Below are 26,335 nucleotides of genomic sequence, written 5' to 3'. Positions count from 1 at the left end.
CAGTAAAATACTGATGTATACAAATTAGAGGGCTAGTAATTTAGACCAATAAAATGAGATGATAAATAACACAGGACAGGGTGGGTTATAGCAGATGAAATGTTTTTGAGGTAGAAACCGAGGTATTAACCAAAAGTTTTTATCATTCCAGAGAACCCAGGAAACCGTTAGGAAAGAAATATATGGATGGAGATGATGACAAAAAAAAGAAAAAAAAAGTTGTATGCAATGAAGATCTATATTAGTTCAAACCTTAACTCCATATTAAAGAAAACACAGGGAAATGCTGAAGTGTTTGTATGATAATTACTTAAAGACCAAACTTTGATGATTAGCTAAGTTCATTTTAAAGAGAGTAAAAGAATGACAATAAATTATTTGTAGATGGTTAAAGTGAGGTAAAATGGATAAAAGATGGCCAGATACACTAGTAAGCTACATTACTATGTGAACTCATATTTGTAAAACTTGTTAAGAGTGATTATAACCAAATAATGGAACAGCTGCAAAACCAAAATGTCACCATGCTCAGCCAGATCCTTCAGTAGCTGCTGAAAATATTTCTCCAACGTGATGAAAGCAGGTGTTAGAAAAATATTCTCAGCAAGATTACTAGACAGATTCCGGTCAAACCAATGATGACCACTTCTGAATTGCAGAAAATCCATCTTTGCAGATTGTGATGGAGAAGACACTAGTGTGAACACACCCAAGAGGAGGTTTAGGAGAAGAGGAAAAGTCTGAACAACCCATAAAGCCACAAAATTGCAGCCACTAGGTCACTGACTTGAAAAGTCTAATATGGTAGGTAGTAACAATATTGGCCTTCCACTGAGTTTCAGCCAGCTTGTCACAAGTAAAATTTATCTCCAGTTTGCCAGTTGAAGAAACTGAAAATTTTACTTCGAAGCTTTCCATTTTTCTTTTTTCTTTTTTAATTTTGTGATGCACATCACCAAAGGTAATATAGTCGAATCACAACTGTTTTCTATATCTTGTTTTACGGAAAATTTACTTGTGCGTTTTGAGGAAACCCAAATCCCTAAATACGGAGATCGAGAATGGATGCATGCCGCCCCATTGCAACCATGTTTCCATGATTGTCGCATCCAGCAATGTACCAGCGAAAAGAAAAGGCAAAAATCGGTACGTAAATAATGTAACCCACAGAGGCCAGAAGAGTGGCTAGGGCAGAGAATGAGAGAGCAAGAGGCACCCAGGAGGAATTAGTGATGACAGGTTGTGCGGTGTTAAGACCAGCGAGCCGTTTTGCGCCCGATGAGGGACGGATATCCTACATACCTTCCTTAGTTTGCTGTAGTCCAGCAGATCAGGGCGATGTCTGTGGATGAGGGCACAGAATCCTAGACCATCCTTCCAGCTGTAACAGGGCATCAATGGGCATATGCAGATATAGGCACCAGTGGCAGATGGGGTTAACAATAGGGGGTAAGGAGACCGGAAGTTGTAATGGTAAGGGGGGGGGGGGGGAAGTGGTGGAAGTTGGGATGGCAATGATGGAGACGGCAGTGGCATATTGATTTTGACAAAATAAGTTTTAGAGCATGTTGGACAAATGTACATTGTTTGTTTGTTTGTTTTAAAAGTTTTGTTTTGTTATGTTTTGTTTTGATTTTTGGTGAATATGAAAGTGTGTGTATGTGTGCGCAAAGACAAAACAGATATTCCAAGATGTTACGATACACAAAGAAGCAGAAGTCGTTGGCATAGGCAAGAGTCAATGTGTGTCATTTCAAGAAGCGGAGGGTGGGGGGGGGGATATTTGAAATCGGGGAAGATTATTCAGTGAGGGCAAAAAGGGAAGCAGAAGACAAGAAAAAAAAAAAATGATCAGGACAGTGAGAAAGCAAGAAAAGAGGAAGGACACCGCAGTTGATGACGAGGAAGGAAATTTCACGAACATAGGAGAGAAAAGAACAATAAAAGATTATTACAGAGAGGAAGAAATTGCACGTCAGCCTCTCCAGACATACGATAACAATGAAACCACGGAGATCCCAAACATACAATAACATTGAAACCATGAAGATCCTGTGAACAATAACCTCACCTAATAACATCATAATCTTTCCACAGTGGGTCGACAATCTAAACAAAACGGCATTACTAGATTTTCTAGACATTACAGCACAGATGTACATGTACCTATGATTCTCTAATCCCTATTCAAAATATTCGAAACTGAATCATGAAAGAAACACATGCAGGAAAATTACTTACAATATTCGACTCACATTTCATTCAATGCCTGAGCTATGGAATAACCAATATTCAATTGAACACTTACAAAACATGTCATGAATTAAACTCCATTGTCACGCTTTAATGTTGAATCCAATCCCATGGCCTGGATATATGGTAGGCAATACTGACCAATAGTATTCACAAATCTATTACTTTTAGGTAAACCAGGGAGGTGGCCACCTCCCTGCATTAACATTGCTTTATAAAGGGAAATACAGTAGAAGTGGACATTTTCGTGCATTTCGCGCAACCAGAAACTGGTGCAAAAATAAAAGCATGTGAATATTTTTGCTTGCCATCTTTATATGTTCCAGTAGTTGATGTCTTGATTCCGCGGAATTAAAAACACACGAAACTCTTCTCTACCGGCTGAGCACGAAAATATCCACTTTTACAGTACACAATCATGTACATGTATAATACATGTCACAGAATTCATGATAACTGCCAATACTAATACATTTTGTGGGAATTTCTACTTCCATTTCATCATGGGACTCTAAACTCAGCTCCTTTTTTTTAGCAATGCTTTGACTTTACCAACAGATTTGTAAAAGTGGATCATTGATATTGCACTCACAAATGACCACATCATATAAAATATGCAACATACATGTCATCGTAAAGCAATGATAGGCAATATGTCTGTCACAAATACAATGTACAACATACCCCTCCCACTAAAAAGGATCTACAAGTGTACCATGGGTATTCATGAATCAAACCCCTGTACAGTAAGACACTGCAAGCAAGATCCACACATCTTCTTCCCTTGCTCACACATAAACACACCCACACACACACACACACACACACACACACACACACACACACACCACTCACAAAGACACGGGGCCATTTTAAATTGCTCGCCTAACTTCCTCAATTAAAGGCCACTTTTAATTGCCAATTAAACAAACACAAAGGGCCAAAATGCACCATCACCCCTTGATATGAGCAAGTACCATTATATCCCCCTTCCCTCCCCATGTCATTGAGTCCTTGTCAAAAAGCCATCGTTTCTTCCGCACTGCCATAATAATCACTTTGTATTCATGGCAATAAACAGCCTAAATGACCACAGAATGCCGCTTGTGTATGTTTTCCAGTCTCTTCGGCACGTAATTGTGGTTTTTGAACAGCCACATCAAGTTGTCTCAGCATTTGTGGCCAATGTCACTGCTCAAAGCACTCTTCAAGATTTTTTTCAGGCTGATATGACTGGCATTTAAACTTTAAATCTTGCCTGTTCAGGTGTCAAGATGACCCCCACCCCTCCGAAGAGACAACATAGGAAGACCAACAAACACACAGCTTCAAAGACCAGGGCACTCACACAATTTAAGTTTTGATATGATGATACATGCCTTCTACATTCCTCTACTAAATGTATATGATTGTGACATTACATACACGTTAATGGCAAGCACATTTCTTTTTCTTATTCTTTCTCATCTTTGGAGGTTACATGGAATATCTAAAAGGCCAAAAAATGCACAGTACAGATTCGATAACATCAAAGTTTATCTCTATCCTACCATGATATTCTACCATGATATTCTACCATCCCTTTCCCCTTGCTGCAATTGCGCCCCCTTCCATTAAATGCATGCCAACCATGGCGCATCAGGAATTGATCACTTTTAGACAGCGGGTCAAAATGAGGTCATAATCGTCACTGACCAGTGGTGGACAGGCTTGGCCTATTTCTGGGGTCACTGTGACTCATTAAACCTCAAAGGCCCACTTCCCCCTGGTCATTTTCAGTCCATCCCACTGGTAAAGGTTTCACAAAGGAGAATCAAGAGCTTGGAGTTCAGATAGCTGTCCATGCCATCAATACATTGGCATTATCACAGCCTATGTATAAACTACTTTTTTAAAACAGGGGAGAAATTATAATAGTCAATGATAAAAGGATAACATTACAAGAACTGTCATCACTTGACTTTATTGACTTAAGGGTCTTCATGGATTCAAGCTTCAGTAGTGCTCAAAACAATTCTACTTCTATGAGCTTTTGTACCCTGTTGTTTTGGATAAACCTCTAGAGTTTCACATTGGCAGTTATCTGTTAATCATTTCTTACAAGCTCTTACATTCTGCAAACTATTGACAAATGCATGCCTCCAGTTTTAATACACTGTAACTTGCATACAAATGTGCATGTCTTTTTTTTTTTAAGGATTATCATATGGGCTATGAAAAAAACATGCACAACACTGATAAATATGCATGACTTTTTTTTCTCATATTTCAAAACACTTTGGAGCACATAAATGGGCATGCCATGTGAGTGTAAAAAGAGTATAATTGAAAATGGTGCATTTCCTCAAAAATTAAACAAACATTGAATAATGTGCCATTCTGGGTTAGTATCATACTAGTACTGTCATTACTGGACAGTTGAATTGGTGTGAAAACATACAGGAACAGTACACCAAAAGGACATTCACTTCCCTAAATGACATACAAAGTGGCAACCTCAAAAACATGAACAATGTTATCACAGATCTCGGTTACCAGATGACAGCCTAAAGCACACTCTAAATGGGAAATAATGCTACACTGTATCACATATAAACTCCATGTTTCAATGAGTTATTTCTTGAAAACCAACTGTGCAATTCTTATTCTAGTCATTGCCTATGATCATAGATAGATTTTTACAGACATCAAAAACATGATAATCGTTACGCTGTTCAATTTGTAATTTGTTTGAATTGATGTACCAAGGGACACCACGCGTGGGGGTGTATGGGCCGAGATTCCTTTCAAGTGATATGTTTTGTTTTGTTTTTTTCAGTTATATCCAAATGTATTAGAATTAATTATGTCTTGAATATAATTGTTCAGTTCTGTGATAAAATGCATAGAAATCAGTCCCGTGCCCTCCTGTGGGCGTTGATTAACGGTTCTCTTGGCATTTTATAATTATTTCCTCTTATCAATTGTACGTAACACAAATTTATAATCTATGTTATTTTTGTGTTATCAACTTCCAATTTTCTTTAAGAATATATATCGTATCATATTTGTTATACATAGATAATACCTTGTATGAGACAAAGTGACTGCTTTTAAAGCACTTCTAGAACTATTTGCTATTACATGGGTAGTGCTGCCTCTTTTTTCCTTTTTTTTTTTCTTTTTTTATATCTCTCTTTTTCCCGATGATTGTTCTTATCTACATGTTCATGTATGTATTGATTTGTTTTTTATTCCAATAAAACACATTTTTTTAAAAAAGACATCAAAAACAAAAAGCACATTGTCTAAAGGCCAAACCACTCGGGCAAGAAGTGACCTTCCATCGAACTACATAAGAGTGAGGAATCAACATGCTAAAAACGATGATCTCTGCACCTTTGTCTATCTTTTTCATGGTGCTTGTTTTGTATGGATACCAAACTATGTTTTCTAACAGATGAAACGGTGTTAGTTGAGTGAAGGCCCAACAATAATTCCTATAGTAAATCTAGATTAGGTCACTGCTTTCACGTTCATATAGATGAATTCCTGTCAGAAAAATGTCCCCCAAGAGTTTGAGAAACGGGGCATGACTGTTTACCTGGTTGCAGGCAAAATCTCGTCTAGGAGTCCACATGGAAATGACGGGAAAATCGTAGCATGTAAACTGCACTGATTAATATATTAAATCTCCCTTCAACTTCGCTGAATAAATCTATTGCCTAATCCACTGCCCTTGTGGTGTTTACTCCCCTTGAATATGACACACAATATATTGTAAGTGTCCTTAAGCAAACACTATCCATAGACCAAATTACTTCATATGATAAACTAAAACTCAGTCGGCACCGTATTGAGAGGTTAGTTTTGACTAATAATGCATTTGCAATTATATACTGCATGAGATATAAATGGCTACAGATGGGGAAAATAAATACAGATCAATAAACTGTGTTTCAAACTATTATGCAAATATTTGAATAGTCCTGATTTAAACAGTACCATGCACAGATTGTCTATTACAACAGAAAATAGTATTGCAACTGAATATGATGTACAGTTCTTCTTGATACAATATTTGAGGGAGAAGATTGGGCAAACAAAAAAAGAAGAAGAACCAAATAAACGAAAAAAAAAAATAGAAGCAATTTCTGAGAATTTCATAAATTTTTTGATTTTCTTTTTTTTCTTCTTTGTTTAATTTTGCTCATTTCAGTCACCTCATGTGAAAATCCCTGATGTTGACGTTCTTGTAAGGGCTGGTCTTACGCTGGCACCATAGCAACAAACCATCTTTTGCGGTAAACTCTGTACGAGAAACAACACAAACTTGAAAAATCCAACGTGGAGGGGCAGATACATGCACAGGCAGGAAAAAAAAAAAAGGCTGCATGCTCCATAACACAGGGTATCCCTCCACTGGGGTGTGGGGACCACGAAGAAAGGGGAAAATTGGGGGGGGGGGGATGGGAAGGAAGAAAAAAACACCTTCCATTCTCCTTTCTGTCGACTTGAGAGCTTACCTGTGCACTAGTGCTTGGGTGCTGAAGCCACTTCCATAGAAGATGGAGGGTCTTTATGCCTGGGATGTGTTTGCAGTGCTTGCTTTTACCAACTGGCCACAAGCTGATTTAGCTTGTAGCATGCCTTATTTCACAGGGTATGTCCAGAACCATTTCAGGCCTTAGCATTCATTCAGCAAGAGGAAACATATTTGTTTCATTTGTTTGTTTGTTGTTGTTTTTTTTTAAAGTCTTGTTTCTGTTTTTCCTCACAAGCTATAAGGTTTGTGGAGGATGTTCTGCATTACCTTCTGCTAAAGTCCTCTATGTGGACATTCTTGTACGGTTCTGTCTTTCGCTGGCACCAAAGCAGCAGGCCGCTTTTTGCACTGTTATCTACAGGGAATGGTTGACAAAACAAAAGACGAGCCATGCCATGCGTTAGTACAGCACTACACTAACGACATGCCTACATGCAAGTGGAGTCGTATATGCGTAAAGAGATCTTTGACAAGTGGAAATGGCTGCAAAGACTAAGGAAGGATTGATGAGAGAATGATGGGTGCAAAACAGATGAATGACGCACAGACAGAAGTGTGCCGAAAGAAAAAAAAGATAATGTGGTAAACGAGAACAAGAAAATGAGCACACAAGAAACAAGCGAGCTAAGACTAAGGACCAGATGAGATTGTCTTCCAACACACACTCCCTACACTTCAACGTCATCTGAAGAAAAAAAAAATGAAAAAAATGGGGTCTCTACTTGCTTGACCCATGATTTCACAGCAACGGTTTCACCTGGTACGCACACCACTACTGTCTACGCTTTAGTCCTTTACCTATTGTGGAAGTTTGCGATGTGGACGTTTCTGTAGGGAGCTGTCTTGCGCTGGCACCACAGCAAAAGGCCGTCCTTGGCAGAGTGATCTAGATGTGGCCACAAAGAGTGGACACGGGTTGTGCATAGAAAAAGGGGCTAGTGGGCAGCCTGGCTGACCATCGGCGCCACTGTGACAAGACCAGACCAGACCAGACTAGCCCAGTCTAGTGGTCAAGGTGTTAGTGCACGTCAATTCAGCACTACCAAGCCAAAAATCTAGTCCAGTCCATGAGGTTAGTTTAGTTTCTGCTGTTGCTTTGTTTGTTTGTTTTATAGGATGACTTCTCGCATTCCATGCTGTTTGGACCAATCACAATCAACTGAGTAATATGAAAACTAGATACATGAAGTGTGTACTGCATTAAAACCGATTTGTGGCATTCCCTACACATAGTGCTTCAGTACTAGACAGCCAAAAACTGAATAAATGGAAGATGCATTCAGAATCCATGTGAATGACACCAAGCAGGCACACACATATTAAGTAGACTTCCTACAAGCTTGGGTGGAAAAGAAGAAGAAAAAAAAAACAAAAACAGAATACCCCTAAAATTGATCTGTGTGTTATTAGTGACATTACAGAATTTAGTCTAAATCAGGATTGTCCCATGCCCTTACTAAGTTTGTTTACCACACTGGCATAGCTTGAATCATCACTGATTCATAATCGAATCAGTACTGTTTTAGTCATCAGCCTTAAAATCAATTACGCTGAAACCTTTTGCATCTTAACTTGAACGGCCCAATTTGAAATCCAAGATGGAGAAAAAAAAGGTAAAAATCATGGCCTATTTAAGGTGACTTTGTGGGGGCATCATAGTTCCATGTACATGTTTGTGAAACAAGTCTCGGGGGGGGGGGGGGGGGTGGCCAGATTATATCCATGTAACCATCAATGCTCAATTACATGAGTCAAATTTCCTTCCACAATACCATAACTTTGACCACTTAAGAAGTGGGAGACACCACATCTTGTATCACAGTGAGATAAAACAGACAATCTCTCAAAAATGAAAGTGGATGGGAAAATATAACAACTTAATAGTGATGCACAATGGGAATACAGGATATGAAATGCCAATTTGACTGCTTAGGTTGCAGATGTTTGTTGTTTTTTTTCTTGAAAGAAAATTGAAAACATGCACCAAAAGCTTATTAATAGAATAAACAAAAATCATATCCAATTAGCCATGAAAAATAAAAAGTAAAAACATGCCAGATAAACAGGTACTCCAGACAAAAAGGAACTGAACAGTGTGAAATGCATTCATCTATACTTCAAAACAACACAATAGTTTTAGCAAAGAGAAAAAGCTTTTCGGCCAATCGCAGAAGCATGCCTTGATGGAGAGCACAGAAAAGTCAAGGTGAACATACGAAAGCCTTTGAGGCGTGTAAGCATAAAAGAACTGTGCCAGGTGAAACACAAAATCATACGTGAACTCTTATGGTTGCATCATGAGATATCAAATCATTGCGAACAGGCAGAGTGGAACCTCTCTCTATGCTGACAGGTGGCACTGGAATCTTCTCTGCAAAAAGTGATGTAATCAAATCGCATCACATGCCAAAAACAAAGTAAAAACAAAAGCGATTCACATTCCAGACCGACCACACATTTTTAGGAATTGAGCCCAAGAAATGGGGCATGTTTCATGAAGTGTTTTTTTTTTTAACTGGATGATTGCAACATTCAGTGAGTGTAGCTACAGCATCAACAGCCAAATGATAATAGTAGTCGTACAGTGCACACCCGTTATAACGAGCAAGGTTATAACAAAATTCTGGTTACAACGAATTGAAAATTCAGGCCGCAGCATTATCCGCTGTACGTTTTTTTTAAATTATTTATTTGTTCGGTAATAACGAAATTTCAATATAACGAAAGAAAACTGCTGGTCCCAAGGACTTTGTTATAATGGGAGTCCACTGTAGCTGCTGCGACTACTAATTTTTGTCACAGGGAAGTCTATTTCTGAATACATATAGCTGCAGCTTTGTATCATCCAGGCAGTCAATAAGTTGGAAAACTTAGTTCCAGTCCGGTTGACTGGGTTTACTTGGAAATCAAAGAGAGAGAACGGTTTTACCACTCGTCCCAACTCGTTCTTCAGCTCTGACCGACAGGTGGGCAATCATCACTACTGGACAGAGGGGCGATGTTAATGCCTCCGTCATCGGTCAGTGGTCTCGTTTCTTCTTCCACAAAATCAGCCCAACAGGATGCTAGACTGATGTGGTGATTGGTTGGATGTGAACAAGTTTTTGCTTTTTCCACGTACTTCATTCTCGTTTTTTCTCTCTCCCTCTGAGCACAGTAAAATGGTTTACAAAGTAAATACTTCCACAATTTGGGTTTTCTGGTATAAAGTCACTTCATTTTTCTTTACATCATTTTCCTCAAGGCCTGAAATGGTACATGCAGCTGAGGATGTCTAACCTTTTGTATTCCTACTTTGTATTTTCATAATGCAGAAATGTCAGCAAGTACCACCTGTCAGCACTTTTCAGCTTGGTACAATATTAGGCAAAAAGTGCACATTTTGATATCTTTTCATTCAGGCAGGCAGTACATTCCAGTAAAATATCTGCTTCTATATAGACAAAATAAATTTCCTTCACTTTTACTGATTAAGGAAATTCCCTCATAAAAAAAAAAAAAAGAAGAAGGAAGAAAGGATTAATCATTAAACAGTAACAGGTATGTCAGGGGGAGGTGGAGGAAAGAATTCATGATAGAATTCATCTGGTCCTCTACAGAGAGAAAGAAAAAGCAGGAGACATCTTTGCAGCCATCTTATCCAAAAAAAAAATAAATAAATAAATAAAAAATGTCTGTTTCCTCACCATCCTTAAAACCATACAGAAATACAGCAAATGATTGAATCATTAAATCAAATTAAGATACTTTAATAAAGAATATTTCATTAAACCCTTTTACAGCCATATCCATGGGAAAATGCAAGTTCATCCTACCTAGATCTGATAAGAAAATTCCTTAGCAGCAAACTGACATGTTTTCATTCTTCTGCATATAAGTACACTATTATTAGAGAGCATCACTCATAACTGCAACACCCTGGACACTGTTTCATTATATTTTTCAGCATCTATTGAGACAGTGAAAGAAGTAGTCACAGAGTAACTGACCTGAACCACTTGTACTTTGGTTATCTCCCTCTTTACCTTCATTTTTTTTTCTTCCTTGATCTGTTTCATTATAAAAATTTCTGCATCTTATTCACTTGGTATTTATGCCTTGTTGAAAATCTGACTCTACTTGAATCCTTCAAGTCTTCCTGCTCATAAGAAGTTTGACAATGCAGCAATTTTGTAATTCATTCAACTTAGATGATGAACAATTCTTTCCTGATATTTACAATGCATATTTAGCAATAAGTCTTGATTTCGATCCTCGAGGTTGACTGTTTTTCACAAATTGAGTTATGGGGAATATACTGTCAAATCACCTCGAGCAATATGACATAAATTTTGCTTGAAAGTATGTCGCTGGATCTCACAGTGCATAGCGAACCCATTCCACCCCATTGAAATATCACATTGTAGAGCTCAAAAGTGCAATGCCACTATCTATTCGAGTTGACTTTAGTGAACTTCAGAGTCAAATTGAAGGAAACGCAAACAAAATGGCAGAAAGGTCAGCACAATCAAACATATGATAAGATAGCCAAAGGATTTTCAGGTTCCACACGCGATCAGCACAACAATATCGGCTGAAATTGCTTAAGTATAAACGGAAAACGTGATTTTTCAAAGATATTTTTGGGTGCAAACCATGAAAGAGTTTTTATGACACCATCACCTCCAAGAATTTGCAAGGGTGGTGATGACCAATCGTTGGGTGAGAATGAGAAGGGCGTTAAGTTGTCACTAAACCCATAGAGTTTGAGACAACTTAACACCCTTCTCATTCTCAACCGACGCCATGTTCTTGTTTCATGTGATCAAGGGTATGAAGAGTTCCATAATTTTCTCGATTTATGACATTCTTGAACGAAACACAGCCAACTTGTCTGTTTGAATTCTCTACTATTCATCGAAGGCAACTAAAATGTGATGCGGCAATGCACTTCTAAGTTCTAAGCCTTAAAAAAAAAAGGAAAAAGAGGGACGTGACTTCAGGGCATGGTCAGGTATAGGGCAAGGGGCAAGGCTATCTCCCACCTTCTATTGTGATGTCCTGGATGGCGAATCGCAGGATGATGGTCCAGATCATACCAAGGATCATTTTCATGTTCCTATCCACGATTTCTGGATTTGGAAAACAGAAAGATAAACACACATGCACACACACATACATAAAAAAATTTAAAAAAATTACAAGTTGTATTACAAGTGAGATCATGAATTCTGGAAGACAATGCACTATAAATGGGAAGGGGGGCACTTTAATTAATGAGACCATGTCATTAGTGATTATTTCCATAAGTCTTTTAAAATTCCAATAAAAACAGGAATATTTGATAAAAAAAAAAATAATTTTGTCAGCCATTGGGTATTCATGCAGAGTGGTGTTATCCATCTGCTGGGTAACATTTTCCCCAGTTTATTTGTTGCATATCCTGTGTAGAAACTGCATAGGAATGCTATATGCTGATAAGTGTGTCAATATCTCACTTTATCAGTGGGGACTACATCAAATGTATCGTTTACTAATTTACTTGTGGTCGTCAAAAATCCATGTCCCCTGATGAATAGTATCATACTCACTTTGCTCTTTGGACTGTGACCTTTGTGCTGTACTCATATTGCACACCTTGTTTTGGATATGCACACTAATACCCCTTTCATAAACTCAATAATGCGGATAATATCCGCAACATTTGGTCGTAAAATCGGAGCGGGGATAGAATAATGCGCATTATTTCGACCCTTCTATTATCCGCATAATAGCAGCGTCGGGACCAGATTTTGAGTTTATGAACGCAAACCCAAATAATGCGGATAATTGCCGGGGTGCGGTCAAACGTCACCTGTCTTTCCCGCAGGAGGGACGTGTGCAGTCACCATGACGATTATCCGCCTTTTTCAGGACGGGCGCTCGTAAAAATAATGCGGATTATTTTCAGAGTTTGTGAACGCATTTTTTATTGAATTGTCCGCATTATTCTTATGCGGATAATAGGAGGATGAGTTTATGAAAGGGGTGTTAGGCCCAAATTCACGAAGGTGGTACAAATGAAACCATGGTTTAAACCATGGACAAAAACCATGGTTTAAACCATGGACAAAAACCATGGAATGCCAAGTGTCGCATGGGATATTTCGTCATGAAATCAGTAATTTCGTCGATGAAATGATTATTTTGTAAAGAAATGACAACATTTTGTAACTACATGTAAATGAACATTTCGTCCACGAAATGATAATTTCGTTAACGAAACAGTCATTTTGTCGACGAAATGACAAATTTCGTAACGAAATATTCCGTGTGACACTTGGCGCTCCATGGTTTTTGTCCTTGGTTTAGACCATGGTTTCATTTGTACCACCTTCGTGAATTCGGGACCATATGTTTGTACTCTTTTTAGCCCGTTATGGATGAGTCCCTAGTATACTCGGGCAGGTGTCTAGATGGGAAACGCGTGTTTGTAGCAAAATCAGCCCATCCTCAATGGGCTAATATTTTGTGGATGTGAATTGACCAGGTTTTGAAATGAATTGGATTAGAATGACTCTCTAGTATACACGTAGGCCTTTCCACTCCACACGGGAGTGTTTCAGAGGTCATAGGTGTACAGAATATGTATACCTGATAGGTTATGGGACCTGAAAGTGTGTAATCAATTTTATTATTGCAATTCCACCAATTTAAAGGACAAGTTCACCTTCATTAACATAAGGATCAAGAATATGCAGCAATATTAGTATAACACATCAGTGAAAGTTTGAGGAAAATTGGACAATCGATGCAAAAGTTACGAATTTTTAAAACTTTTGTGTTGGAACTGCTGGATGAGGAGGCTACTAAGGCTCGGATGTCATATGAGTACAACAGTATAAAGAAAATGTAAAGAAAATTCAACATATTTTCACTTTTTTTTTCGCATAATAAAAGAGCACTTGACTTGCCAGTTTCTAAAGACAATGGGAATAATATTACCCATAACATATGTCAGTAACGAGTCAAGGGAATGTGTACTTTTTTCAAAAGATGAAATTTTGTGAAATTCTCTTTATATTTTCCTTATATTGTTGTACGCATGTGACATCATACACTGCAGTAGTCTTCTCATCCAGCGGTGACTGCACAAAAACTTCAAAAATTCATAACTTTTGAATGGATTGTCCGATTTTCCTCAAAACTTGCAATGATGTGTTCTACTAATATTGCTACATTCTCTCAATCCTTATGTTACTGAAGGTGAACTTGTCCTTTAATATCATCTATGAGACATATAAGGAGCTTATTCTTCATTCAAGGGGACTATATCCTATGCCCACATTCATTGCAATGGGAGAAGATTACTACCTACTTGTACTGACACACTAAACCACAGCAAGGGCACATATTTCCAGTTTTGTAGTCACAATGTAGCTCTTTGAACTTTGTCTTTTTGACAAGGATTTCACAAAAGAAAAATAATACCAATATAATTATAGATGAAATATCATTCAGGCCATTTCAGAAGACCACAAGTTTAATATCTTTCCTTGTCTAGACAGGATTTGTGTGTGCCAAGGAAGATGGGGACCTTGTGGGGATTACCTTCAGCACCAATTGACACCAGCTGCACCCCCTTGGAAGCTATGAAATCCAGACTCTTGTTGACGTTGGCAATCATGTGGAAGCGCATCTTGCCACGCTCAGGTTGGGGCAGTCTTTCGTTTGAAATCACCTCAAGCAGGGTCATCAGCTTCAGGCCATTGCAGAGGTCCTCGTCGATTTCTTCGATCTGGGTGTTGGCCTTTCGCAGGTGGGAGTTGCACCATGCTGTGAATGTCTGGGGGTTGCGAAATGAGGGAGGAAAGGGGCAGGGCGGGGCAGGGTGGGGCAGGGTGGGGCAGGGTGGAGAAAAGATAAAAGAGACATGATAGGGAGATTCTCTATTAGATGACACAGCAAAGTTTGAGAAAGATATTGCAAACAGCAAGAGAAGGCTGGAACTATTGCAATCTCCTCAGCATGCCATGTTATGCAGATTGCTGGACAGAATGAGAGATGAATAAACCAGAGATTGAGGGAAACCATTTTAAATATGATGCCACGTGAAAAATCATATTTAAGGAATATGGTTGTGGGAAGATGAGATTACACTATTACATGAAGGCACTATCTAACTCACACTCTTCCAAATTTGTATGTATATCAAACAACATGCTTTCACGATGTTTTCTTCTTATAACTTAAATCTTTGAAGAGCTCTTGTTTTACCAACTGTACTAATCTAAATTCCTTGCATGATATGTGATTGCTTGTTGAGTGTGTGTTAAAGAAACAAAGGAAATATAAATAAACAAAACAAACTGCATATAAAGTACCACTTTCACCCTACCCACATGTTCTTCCAAATGCTTAATATTTCACATGTCAAATATCCAACTTATAATAAATGTAAACAAAGAAAAAATAGCCAAATTTACCATTTGGAAGGTTATGCCATCACAAGAAAGTACACTTTCAAATCATGATTTTAAATTGTTATCTATCTTATAAATGCAAGTATACATGTTTCAAATAAAAGGCATTCCACACATCAAAACTAATAAAATAAGCCCTGCCGCAGGTTTTGCCTTTTTTTCCCCTAACCTCACACAAATGGGTTGTACAATGTACCTTTCATGGAAAAGGTACCACAAAAATCAAAACAAACAATAAAAAGCCCTCACTCAGGTTCGGTTTTCCATACTTCTCAAAAAGTTCCCACACTTTAGGCCTATTTGAAGTCCTGTCCTAAGGTGTGTGGCCTTGACATTCCAGACTTGCCAAAAATGAAATAAAATAATGATATGCTTTGCTATTTACACAAAGTAATAAGTCATCCATTTACTAGTGCTAGAAAAAAACCACACATAAATCAATAATTTTTCTTCATTTTCCATGTGACTAATTTTTTTTTTTTTTTTTTACCAGTCTGAGCTTTTTTTCCCTAATTTTATTTCTTGGAATTTACGACAAGTATACATCCTCAAATCATCTTACAGTGCTCAGTTTCATGTGGAGCAAAAACATTACAAGTTACGCATGAAGCATTTGCCAAACATTTTGGTCAAGGGCAAATACCAGCTTTGCCAGTGCTAACAAAACAGAAATCTACAAATATATACATGTATTTTATTTAACAGCTCTTTACATACATTGTATGTGGTTTCTACAAGGTGAGCACATTCCCCAAGGAAGAGGCACCTTGGCACAGGAAGTACAATAAAAACTCCCCATATTCATTACATCCGAAGTTTACTTCCACACCATTGTTAACTTTAATAGCTACATAAATCTACAGTCTATTTATAACATCAACCTCTAACTTTGGTGCAGAACTGAACTTTCATGCTGCAACAGTCCCCATAGAAACTTTTTTTTTTTTTTTTTTGGGGGGGGGGTACTTTTCTGCAGACATTGTACAACATTCCCAGGTACTACAATCAGACGGGATATTACAGGACATTGGTACAATGTACCTGTTTACAAAAACTTGAGATTACGTCCTAAAAGAAGTTCAGATTAAACTCCTGGGAGTGGCACTAGAACAGATTTTCCCATGCAACATCATGGTCACGTGACACTCGACAGCACTGACCATTTCCAAAGGCGTGGCCAAACTGGCAAAAGATTGCAAAGTATAAGATCGCTAAGTCTTCACAATTTTTTGTCGTGCGTTAACACTGGCAACCAAACTTCTCGATCTTTGAATCGAGAAGTTTGGGTCATTAGTGCGTGTTCGCAAGAAAGAAGAAAGAACGCACCATCTGACGACTAGTAAAAGTGACCTAAAGTGGCCGAAAGTGGTCACAAGATTTTGTGCATGTTGATTCAACAACACATTGATGGCCGTGATTGATTGGTTCTAATTCAGATTTTTGCCATTGTCTTGAAATTCTTTCACTCTCATTTTGCTGTCAAAATGAAACATATTTGTAGTTTCTGCTACTGACTCCAAATTTTTATGGCCGGAACACTTGGTAGTCCTATCCTACACACCTACACCTACATACAAGATTAAATCCTCTTTCCTCTTTTTTGAGAAGCAGGAAACATTGGCTTATCTCTAATACAGTTGACCCCTATTTACATCCTGCCCCCACAGCAGGTGACTTCATCTCACTGCCACAATGCAGTTTTGTTGTGAATAGAGCTTTAATGCACAAAGAAAACAAACCACAGTTTTAAAGAAGATGATCCATGTTCCATCCATACATGCACAAAAGCAACTCAATGCCTCCCTTCTTTTTCTTTTTTTTTTCCCTCCTTTCATTCTCAAGGGATTTCCTGCCGCCTTTGCTTCTGTCCAGAAATGACATTATGACGTGGTAAAGGTCTACGAACTTCCCCTCATCTTTGTTCATCTTTTTTTTTCTTTCCAGCTTAAAGGGACTGCTTATTGCTGTCTTGTTTTACACATACCGGTAGGTCAAGTTGAACCAGCCAAGTTGGATAAGTTGAAGATATTATTGCCTAACAGCAATCACCATAGAGAGTCAGTAGTAGGATATTTACCAGTGACAAGATCTCGGCAAGATTTTAGTGCTCATTGCCACAAATCAACAGGGACGACAAGGTCACCTGTAATCTAGAACCCAAAAAGCGTCTCTTCCTAAAGCATAGCCACACTCTCATAGCCTTACAAGAGTACTAATGCTTCTTGTACAAAATACAAAATGTCTGTAGGACTTGAAAAGATATCAAGCATACATAGGCCTATATATCTCCTATTTACATCTTCCCACTGGAACAGTGCAACTATGTATCCCTAATACATCTCTACGCTAAAACATGGCATGTTATTATTCTCCAACAAAGAACCTTCTGAAAGTGTGCATTGAACTGAAGGAGGAGGTAAACTGAAATGCCCTTTGCCCCCTTCATACACTTCATATTTGTTGAATGCAATCATTTCTTTTTGGCAGGATGGAATTCTTCCTATCGCACGTAAATGTAAACATTTCATCACAAGCAGTTGAGACCATACACTGGAAATATGCTCTGCGCAAATGAATGCGGCAAATGAATGCGGTGATCTTACGCATCCACATGTGACACCCCTCTAGGTCAACTGGGTCACACTTTCAATATTCACTAAGTACGCACTTCTGGTAATGCAGAGTTTATACTGTGCAGCAGGCACAGGCAGAGCGTACAGGCTGTATAATGCAGCAATTTCCCCTTCTTACACAATTGTATCACTAAACATTGTCACTCCACTTATAGAAATGCATTTAAATTTTCAAAGCTTTTAACTTCATATTTCTTTTGCCATCACATAACAATTCTCAGAAAATCTATAAAAACTGCGGTAGTTTAGAGTTATAGAGATGGTGTTCCACGTTTGACATAATAATAGTACTGTATAATGATGTATCTAGTCAAATTACAGCTCGTGTGGGGCACCAGCACAGCCTTGTCCACACATTGTCACAGAAATTAAATAGCGTTGCAGTCCTTTCAGTTTTTACAGTTTATATGCAATACAAAGAATTCAATAGTTAAAGCTTCTCATGAGCCACTACATCATATCAAGATGAGACTATGAACATTAATAGTCTACCAAGCAAAGAAACAAGGTCTATTGTGTGCCTTCATTGACAATGTACATTTGTAAAGTTCGCAAACTGTTATACAGTAATACAACAGTTTCGATACAAGTACAGTACAATGTACTATGTAGTAAGGGTGGTGTAATCGGTTCAATAAAACCTGACAATGAAAGTAAAGTGAAACTATACTTCCATATTAAAGCTACACACTGGTTTGAAACTTGACCATAAAAGACTGTAAATCTTTCTATTTCTTACATGTACTCTCTACATTGTATATCACATAAAGAAACATCACTGAAATCAACTCAGTATGTACCTTTCTTTATTAACTAAAATAGATGATTTTTTTTTCTCACTTAACCCTTTAAGCACTTGCAGATCTACACCAAAGTTTTGACATCCCTAAATGAACAGATGGAACTTGATCATTTAAAAAAATGTGCAATCAGGTTATCAAGATTTCAAACCTATCCAAACAATATTAGCTCCATATTATTATCATGATCTTTGTAGCTGCAACAGAAATTGATCAGTAAAGACAGGTAATACAAGAAACCTGGCAAACCACCAAGGACTGTATTTTGTGCTTGGCATCAAAAAAAAAAGAAAAAAAAAGAAAAAAAAAATGTGTACCATAAGCTGCTGCCGCATTATACGTATGTCCGCAATTTTACAGGAACGGGAAGAGCATGGTGGGGAAATGAAAGGTCGCAACATCAGGGAACAGCCCAGCAGAATGTCTGGCTGGTTTTCCTGCACTTGGAGGGAGACCAAAACAATAAAGTTTTTGTTTTGTTTGTCACTTTTTTGCTTTTCTGCTCATTCTGTGTATGTCTCTCCCCCCCCCCCCCCCCCTTCCCCCACTACAAACTCTTGGGGGTGAAAACCAAGATCACCTCCTACACTCAAAGCTGTTAAAGCCCTGTTATTACTTTTGGGGGTACAAGTCATTTTGTTCGGAACTGGCAATGTTGCTTTGAATGGTTTGATCATACTAACATCCATATTCCAAATCAAAGCTCAATTTGAGCTTTGATGTAGTTACTGGCAGAAGGCCATATCTACTATCAAAAGGGAATAACATAAATGTGGGCACTTGGGGATAGGCATAATAACTTTTTTTTTTTTATCATTAACAAGTACCACTTTAGCAATTAAGTTATCTAAATCTTGGCATCAAAAGAATTCTATCTCAACAGAACTTGATGATGCTTTCATTTTCTCAATAACTATTATTAGAACACTAAATGGATGGTTGCTGTATAGTCTGGTCACATCACACTGAAAATGAAGAAACATTGTTCCAAAGAACAGTTCATCTATAGGAAGTGCAATCTGTCAAAGACATACTTCTGGTCAGATTACCATGTGTCTTATTTAAACCTGTACAAGATGAAGAAAAAGAGAACAATCCCTCTAACAGTATCTTTTCTAATTTGTTTTGTCATTTAATTGGAAAAAGAATGATCCTCGGCTGGCCATTTTTTTGTTTGTTTATTAATTAATTTATTTTTTTGCTTTTTAATTTTGTCTTCAAAACCATGACTGCAATTGGGGAGGAAAACAAACAAATGGGTGGTTTTCCAAACTCTCCATTTGTCAAAATCATTGCAAAGGCATTTTCAAAATTTAATGAACATTAAATGCCGATTGCAATTATACATTTACAGAGTGGCTCAAGAAGACACACTCTCATATTCTGAATTAATGCAATTGCTGGGTTTACAACTGTTTGATTTTGAATCAAAAAGAAAAAAGAACAACAACTTTCAGAATCACACATCAAATGATATGACAAGCTCCTAAGAACTGTTGATTAGATTTGAAAGCCGGGATTATGAATTTGAATTTGATATTCATCTAATCTAATTTTATCACCATCTGTGGTAAGCAAAACCTGCCAAAGTGCCTTTAAAGGCAAGCTCCCTTGACTGATGGAATTACATAGCTTCACGCATGCCTGGCAAGAATACTCAAGCCTTGTTCACACTGCTCCACTGCTCAACTGCACACTGTCAAACATTGTCGACACATGCATTAACTTGGACCCCCGAAAAGAAAGCAGCAAGAAAAGAAAGCAGCAACCGTGAGGTCATTTGGGGGGGGGGGGGGGAGGGGGATTCTCCGCTGTTGAGGAAATGTAGGTTAATGGCAAACATTCCAGCCACATTTACATCGGTTCATTTCTTCCCAAAGCACAGGCATCTTTGTCAAAATGCTCCATTGCACAGCGAACCCGACTGACAAGAGCCCTTGCAAAAGTGTTGTTTCTCTACAGACATGCCCTCGCGCCAAGAGCAAATGAAGTAAATAAAAACAAAATAAACGTTGCTTAGAGCGTCAATGAAAATGTGCTGGTGGAAATTTGAACTCCAATTGGCCTTGTTTCTCTGTCTTAATGTCTCCAGGTGTAAGAGAGCAATGAAATGATGATAAGCAAAACTCAAGACCAAGCAACAGTTATGGAGAGATTGTATCCAATATCTTTGAGCAAACAAACTTGCCAGCCAACTGGAGATCAAATTTAATGATTCATCGAAATGTCACATACAAGAGCCACAGACCACGACAGCACTGCATGTCTACAGGTATTATAAGGCAAACACGTTTTTGATTGGACTGGGGCCAAGAAACACTGCTTGACCAAATGTCATAATGAGAATGCAGCATAACATACACAATAACAGACCAGTTATTATGTTATCTACATCCCCCCCCCCCCCAAAAAAAAAATAAATAAATAAAAAATGTACACACCTTTACCCGAAAGACTGACTCTCTGGCCAAAAAGTTTACAGGACAGCCAAACATCTTGACAAATTCCTCCTTACAAAATAAACTCCTGATATCTTACGGCAACATTTAACAACATTTAACGTACATGTTTGTAAGGGATCATCAGGTATGCCAAAAGATTTCATGTGAGCTTAACTTCTATAGTACAGTAATGTACAGTGTACATGTTGTATGAAGACCAAATACATTCACTATGAGCTGTCTTGCCACAAAGTAGTGCACCACTGTCAAATGGTAGAGCTAACCCTCCCCCCCCCCCATAATAATAACAATGATGATGATTATAATAATAATAATTTAAAAAAAAAATCCTGTATACCCTTATTTGGCAATGAAAACCAATGATGTGCACATTATATGGCTAGAACTTACAAAAGCTTTATTTTCCACAGGTATCTATGGTTTCCCAAAGCATTTTTGAATGCACAATCACAAACAATTTTAGCAAACAGCCACATGTGACCAAATTCATTTTAAAACACTGGTGGCAATGCCCCTGCGACTAAAGACAACATGAGACTTTATCAATGAAGGACATCAGCAAACAGTGAAATCAGGTGACTACTGAAAAGAGTAGCAGGCTCTAAATCGAGTGCAGATGTGAAATTCCTATATGAAGCCATCACTTGACTTCTAAAAGCACTCAGTCAGGCATTGCGCAAGATTTTGAGAGAAGAGAATGAGTCACTGAAGTTGCAAATAATGACATGTTATCGTAAGGCCTATTTGGAATATAGTGACAATGACAATGTCTGAGCTGTCAACTCACACTGCAATGCAAAATCACAAGCATTTTGCCACACAAATGCAAGATGGATCAAACAGAATTTGAACTTCAATCTCTAGAGAACATTGAAACAGGGTTCTTAATTTCATTGTGGCATTTAAATAGTGATATGTCTATGTGCGATGCTTTATACCTCCGAGAGGCGTACATTTGGGCCAGAAATAACAGGGTATTTTTTGAATGAGAACTATATCGGTGAATTACCACAGTACTCATTTCTGTGGTGTTTTGCCAATGATAAAGGTGGGAACAAATTACTGTGGTATTTGATACCATAGTAATTCCAACGTGAATGCACCTAATAAAGCAAACTTTGACTCAAAGTTAGAAAATGTGCACTCTGGGGTTTCCTGGCAATGTCTTACATTGCATTTGGCACAGCTGCCAAGAAACTGTCACTAAAAAGTTGCAACATTTTATTGTTACGCTTCAGCCTTTTTTAGTGTGAGTGGCCCAATGATACAACTTACAAGAATTACAACTGGATAGTAACTAAGGGCAACATGAAATTCTTTCTCTTTATATTGTACCTTTACCACTCCCTTAAACAGAAATAAATCATACAATGATTAATTTGACTGTAGAGCTCTAAGCCAACCCTTGAATTCTAAGATGGCTCAAGTTATGCATGAAATTAAATGAACTCTGTCAACCCATGCCCACTCAGTCAATATTTTGGAGCATTATAAATAACAACCATGATTCCATATATTCAAATTATATAGCGACGTCGTGACAGCAATGAACGGAATGATTCACACCCTCCCTATTTCAAATGATATCATCTAAACCTCCAAGTTTACAATGCATCATAATATATACAGATGTACAGTATGTGACTGAGTGCTTGTAAGCAAAACCAGAAGTGAGCGTATCATTAAAACTAAAGTGGTCCCATGCTTGTTATCAATGCGATCTTGTCCATCGCACATCAAATTTAAGGGTAAGCATACAATGTACACTTGAGACCTTCTAATCATCTCAACTTATCATTATCATAGCATGACAATCACTCCAAGTATTGTCACATGGTACTCTCATGGTCAACTATTTTTTCTTTAAATCCAACAACCATTATGAGGCCTTCTAATTTCCTCTTCAAAGCCCTGAAACTCTAAACTGATCATCACAATAGCAGAGAACTAATACTTACTTATGTATGGCTTGAAGATTCATGCATGTGTGATATAACTGCACCCTTTTCAAGCAGCTGCTGCACACTATTACACAGCTTTATTGAATCAAAATTTGAATATGTAGAGTACGTATCATGAAACCTTACGATAATAATTGGATATCATAGGTAAGGTGTGAAATTTGAATTAGCATTTCATATTCCCAAATGTTTCACAAGATGACAAAGTCTTTAAAAAAAAAAAAAAAAAAAAACTTGAACAAAGATAATTTGGATGAACCCTCACAGCGGCTTAAGGTATTTCCTACTGCCTCACCATATCTAGGCTGAACAATTCCTCTTTACACACAAGAAATGACTGGCAGACAGAGTTGACAAAGCATAGATCTATACTTTACTTCCGCAAATGACCTCTGACCCCAAATCAACAGTACTGTCATGCTGTTTGCCTGTTCCTCTGTTCTAGAACACAGGTGTACATACAAATTATGTACATACATGTACAAATTATGCACAAGGTACGTTAAAAGGGAAGCATCATTCCACTGATCAAACAAATATCAAACTGAAGTATTTGGCAGAGCAGCCTTTATAAGCAATAAGAATATAAATCACAAAGGAGGGGCGTCTCGACAAAAATCACTTGATTTCAGCATGAAAGAATAACATCTTTGACAAAAAACATCTCCAAGAGTTCAATCAAGGTCAGAATAGAAATAATAAGAAGAGTAGAAATTCAGTGCTCATATTGAACAAACTGGTCCTCAAGAGATAGGGCTTACACAATCAGCCTCAATCTACCTTTGCATGCACCTCTTTATGGAAAATTCACATTGAAAGGTCATAAAAGCCTGGCTGGCAATGCGTAAACACGCCATGACATCTGCTCAGTTCTTGTAAAGTCAGTTTCATAATAATAATAATAATAATAATGTATACAAGCATACACATGTACATCTACTTACATTGTGATGAGCAATTGATCATGTGCAATATTCCTGCTTTCTGCAATACCTACATGTGGAATGTCATTTGGATGTGTTTGTTGCTGCTAGGCTGTTCATACTTAAAACACAAACCTCAGGCCAACCACGGGTATTACCCTGCAAGGCTTTTATGAAGGATACATTCATACCCAATAAAAGACATCCAAAAACCTGGTGGTTGATCAGAACAAATGGACCAGCTATAAACTGGGTGTATATTCAATCATCATGCATACTTCCTGGACCCGGGAGCAACGACCAAAATGACTGGGGCCATTTTTTTTTTTTGCCCGGGTTATAAAAACTAGCGACAACAAAATGAATGCTGGCTTTACCCATCATTTTAAGTAGGTGTCAAGGTGTTAACTCTGCACAATGCAACAATGCACAAAAATACCTAGAACACAACTTTGAACTTCTTTTTTCTGGATCAAGCCATCAAGTCTGTGATGGTAAAACCAGACCGTAGTTTGCAGACCAAACCTGTGACTCAAAATACAAAAAAAAAAAAAAAAAAAGGCTTGCCCTCTCATCAAGAAGGCATCTCCAGGACGACGTCCGAGACACCTCCAAACTGACAAGTTATTCACCTGGAAGTCGCAGGGACTTCTCTGCAACATCGTCTCAGTTGCAGAGATGTTTCAGCATCGTCTCCACATCATCCCCAGTAGGTCACCATGAGTCTCTCTGTAAGGTTGCAGAGATATCTCAGAGATGAAGTGGACAAAATAAGACTCTGCAATGTGGCTGCAACTAAGGGGACCCATGGCGATCTACCAGCGACAGCTGAATAGGTTGTCACTTTTGGCAACCAGCGGGCTCGAGTCACCACTCCACTTTACCACCACTATGTGGAGTTCTTTAAATACACAAGCCACTTGTATGGGGTACATAAAAATAGCAGAGGAACCCCAGAATGCAGTGAATGAGAAAACGAATTACTCTATAGTAATACTACATTAAAGGAGACTCCCTAACATTCCAGGCACTCAGGGATTTCAAGCCTGGAGGGGGGGGGGGGGGGGTATGGTAATGGGATTAAATCAAATGGATTAGCTCTGATTAACCTCACTCTGCCAAGCCTGGCATGGGGAGGGGGGAAAAAAGATACTGTATTTGCAACAGAAGCCATTAGCTATCAGGTAAACTCAGACTCCCCTTGTCCTACTATAGTTGGTGGCATCGAAAACAAATGCAGTGTATGAAATTTTTTTTAAAGAAATGAGACTGAAGTGTCTTTGATGATCCCCTTTATTGTGAATCTATATAAGCCCTATTCATTGATATAACATAATACACTGAATGTAAAAAATACATTGTATGCAGACATATTACCTCTGCTAGTTCTGCCATTACACTCATTACCAATGTGATGAGAAATGTATTTTACATTATACATTGTATATGATAACACTGATAAAAGAGGGAAATTGTTGTTACTGGGATAAAATGGAAAGGGATTTTGTGACAAGTTTCAAATAACAGAAAATTTCATTGTGACATTGGAATCCCCACATAATAGCTGGTCCAGTGGTTAATATCCCTGAGTGCTGTTTGTCTTTTGAAACCACAACACACACACACACACACAGTGTGAGAAAACATTTCCATATAAGGCATTGAAAGTTGTGGTGACCAATTCTCATTTGCATGCATCTCATTTGCATGTAAACACACTTATTCTTGCTCAAACACAATAGAATTTGGTCACTGCATGATGTGGGCTGGTAGGGAGGGGTGTTCTTCCTACTCAGCTTTTATGATCCATGTAAACCAACAGATACATGTGTCATCCACAGCATCAATTCCTGCCAGCAAAAGGGAAGGGTGAAAACTTGTTTTGTGTCTTTGGCATTTTGTTCAAAAGGTTGGGTAGAACACAGAAACCACATCCTGCTCATATTACACAATATCCCATGTCCCATTGTGATGTGGCAGAGAAACAGCAGAATTTTTCTTGCTCTAGAGGAAACAATTACTATACGAGAGAAGGATGGGTCTTTTGTTATGATGTTACGCACAACGTAGGAATTTGATTTGTGCCACCATCACAAACATACCAGTAAATTCCTTCATTTTTCAACTCAACTAATGAACCCATATTGAGTTGTGAATTCCACACACATATTTTGAAAGCCAAGAATGTTCAAATAGTAGTTTTCTTTAGGGCCTACCCCTTTCCTAAATCAGATATGATATCTAGAGATAAAATTCCTTAAGTAATGCTACTGATTATTTTCATCATAAATTGATATCACAGAGAATGCGCATCAAATAGCATGAGTAATACAAGAC

The 26,335-nt window shown here is 38.1% G+C and overlaps 1 protein-coding gene across 3 annotated transcripts in view; it reads right to left on the bottom strand.

Moving 5' to 3' along the window:
• LOC140234992 (alpha-actinin, sarcomeric-like) overlaps window positions 1–26,335 on the bottom strand; it is a 79,539-nt gene that overhangs the window by 34,326 nt on the left and 18,878 nt on the right. Inside the window, exons 2-5 of one of the 3 annotated variants that reach the window (XM_072315038.1) lie at window positions 14,348–14,582; window positions 11,803–11,889; window positions 7,046–7,133; window positions 1,303–1,381 (exon numbers count right to left, since the gene is read on the bottom strand). In XM_072315038.1, the coding sequence (XP_072171139.1) occupies window positions 1,303–1,381; window positions 7,046–7,133; window positions 11,803–11,889; window positions 14,348–14,582 (489 nt within the window). Of the gene's footprint in view, window positions 1–1,302; window positions 1,382–6,455; window positions 6,544–7,045; window positions 7,134–7,576; window positions 7,639–11,802; window positions 11,890–14,347; window positions 14,583–26,335 lie in introns of those variants that run through there. The other 2 variants (XM_072315031.1, XM_072315045.1) reach the window with 2 other exon arrangements.

The sequence above is a fragment of the Diadema setosum genome, chromosome 1, assembly GCF_964275005.1.
Source record: "Diadema setosum chromosome 1, eeDiaSeto1, whole genome shotgun sequence".
NCBI lineage: Eukaryota > Metazoa > Echinodermata > Echinoidea > Diadematoida > Diadematidae > Diadema > Diadema setosum.
Note: the sequence above shows the minus strand (reverse complement) of the source record. Positions and strands in the feature narration are given on the sequence as shown.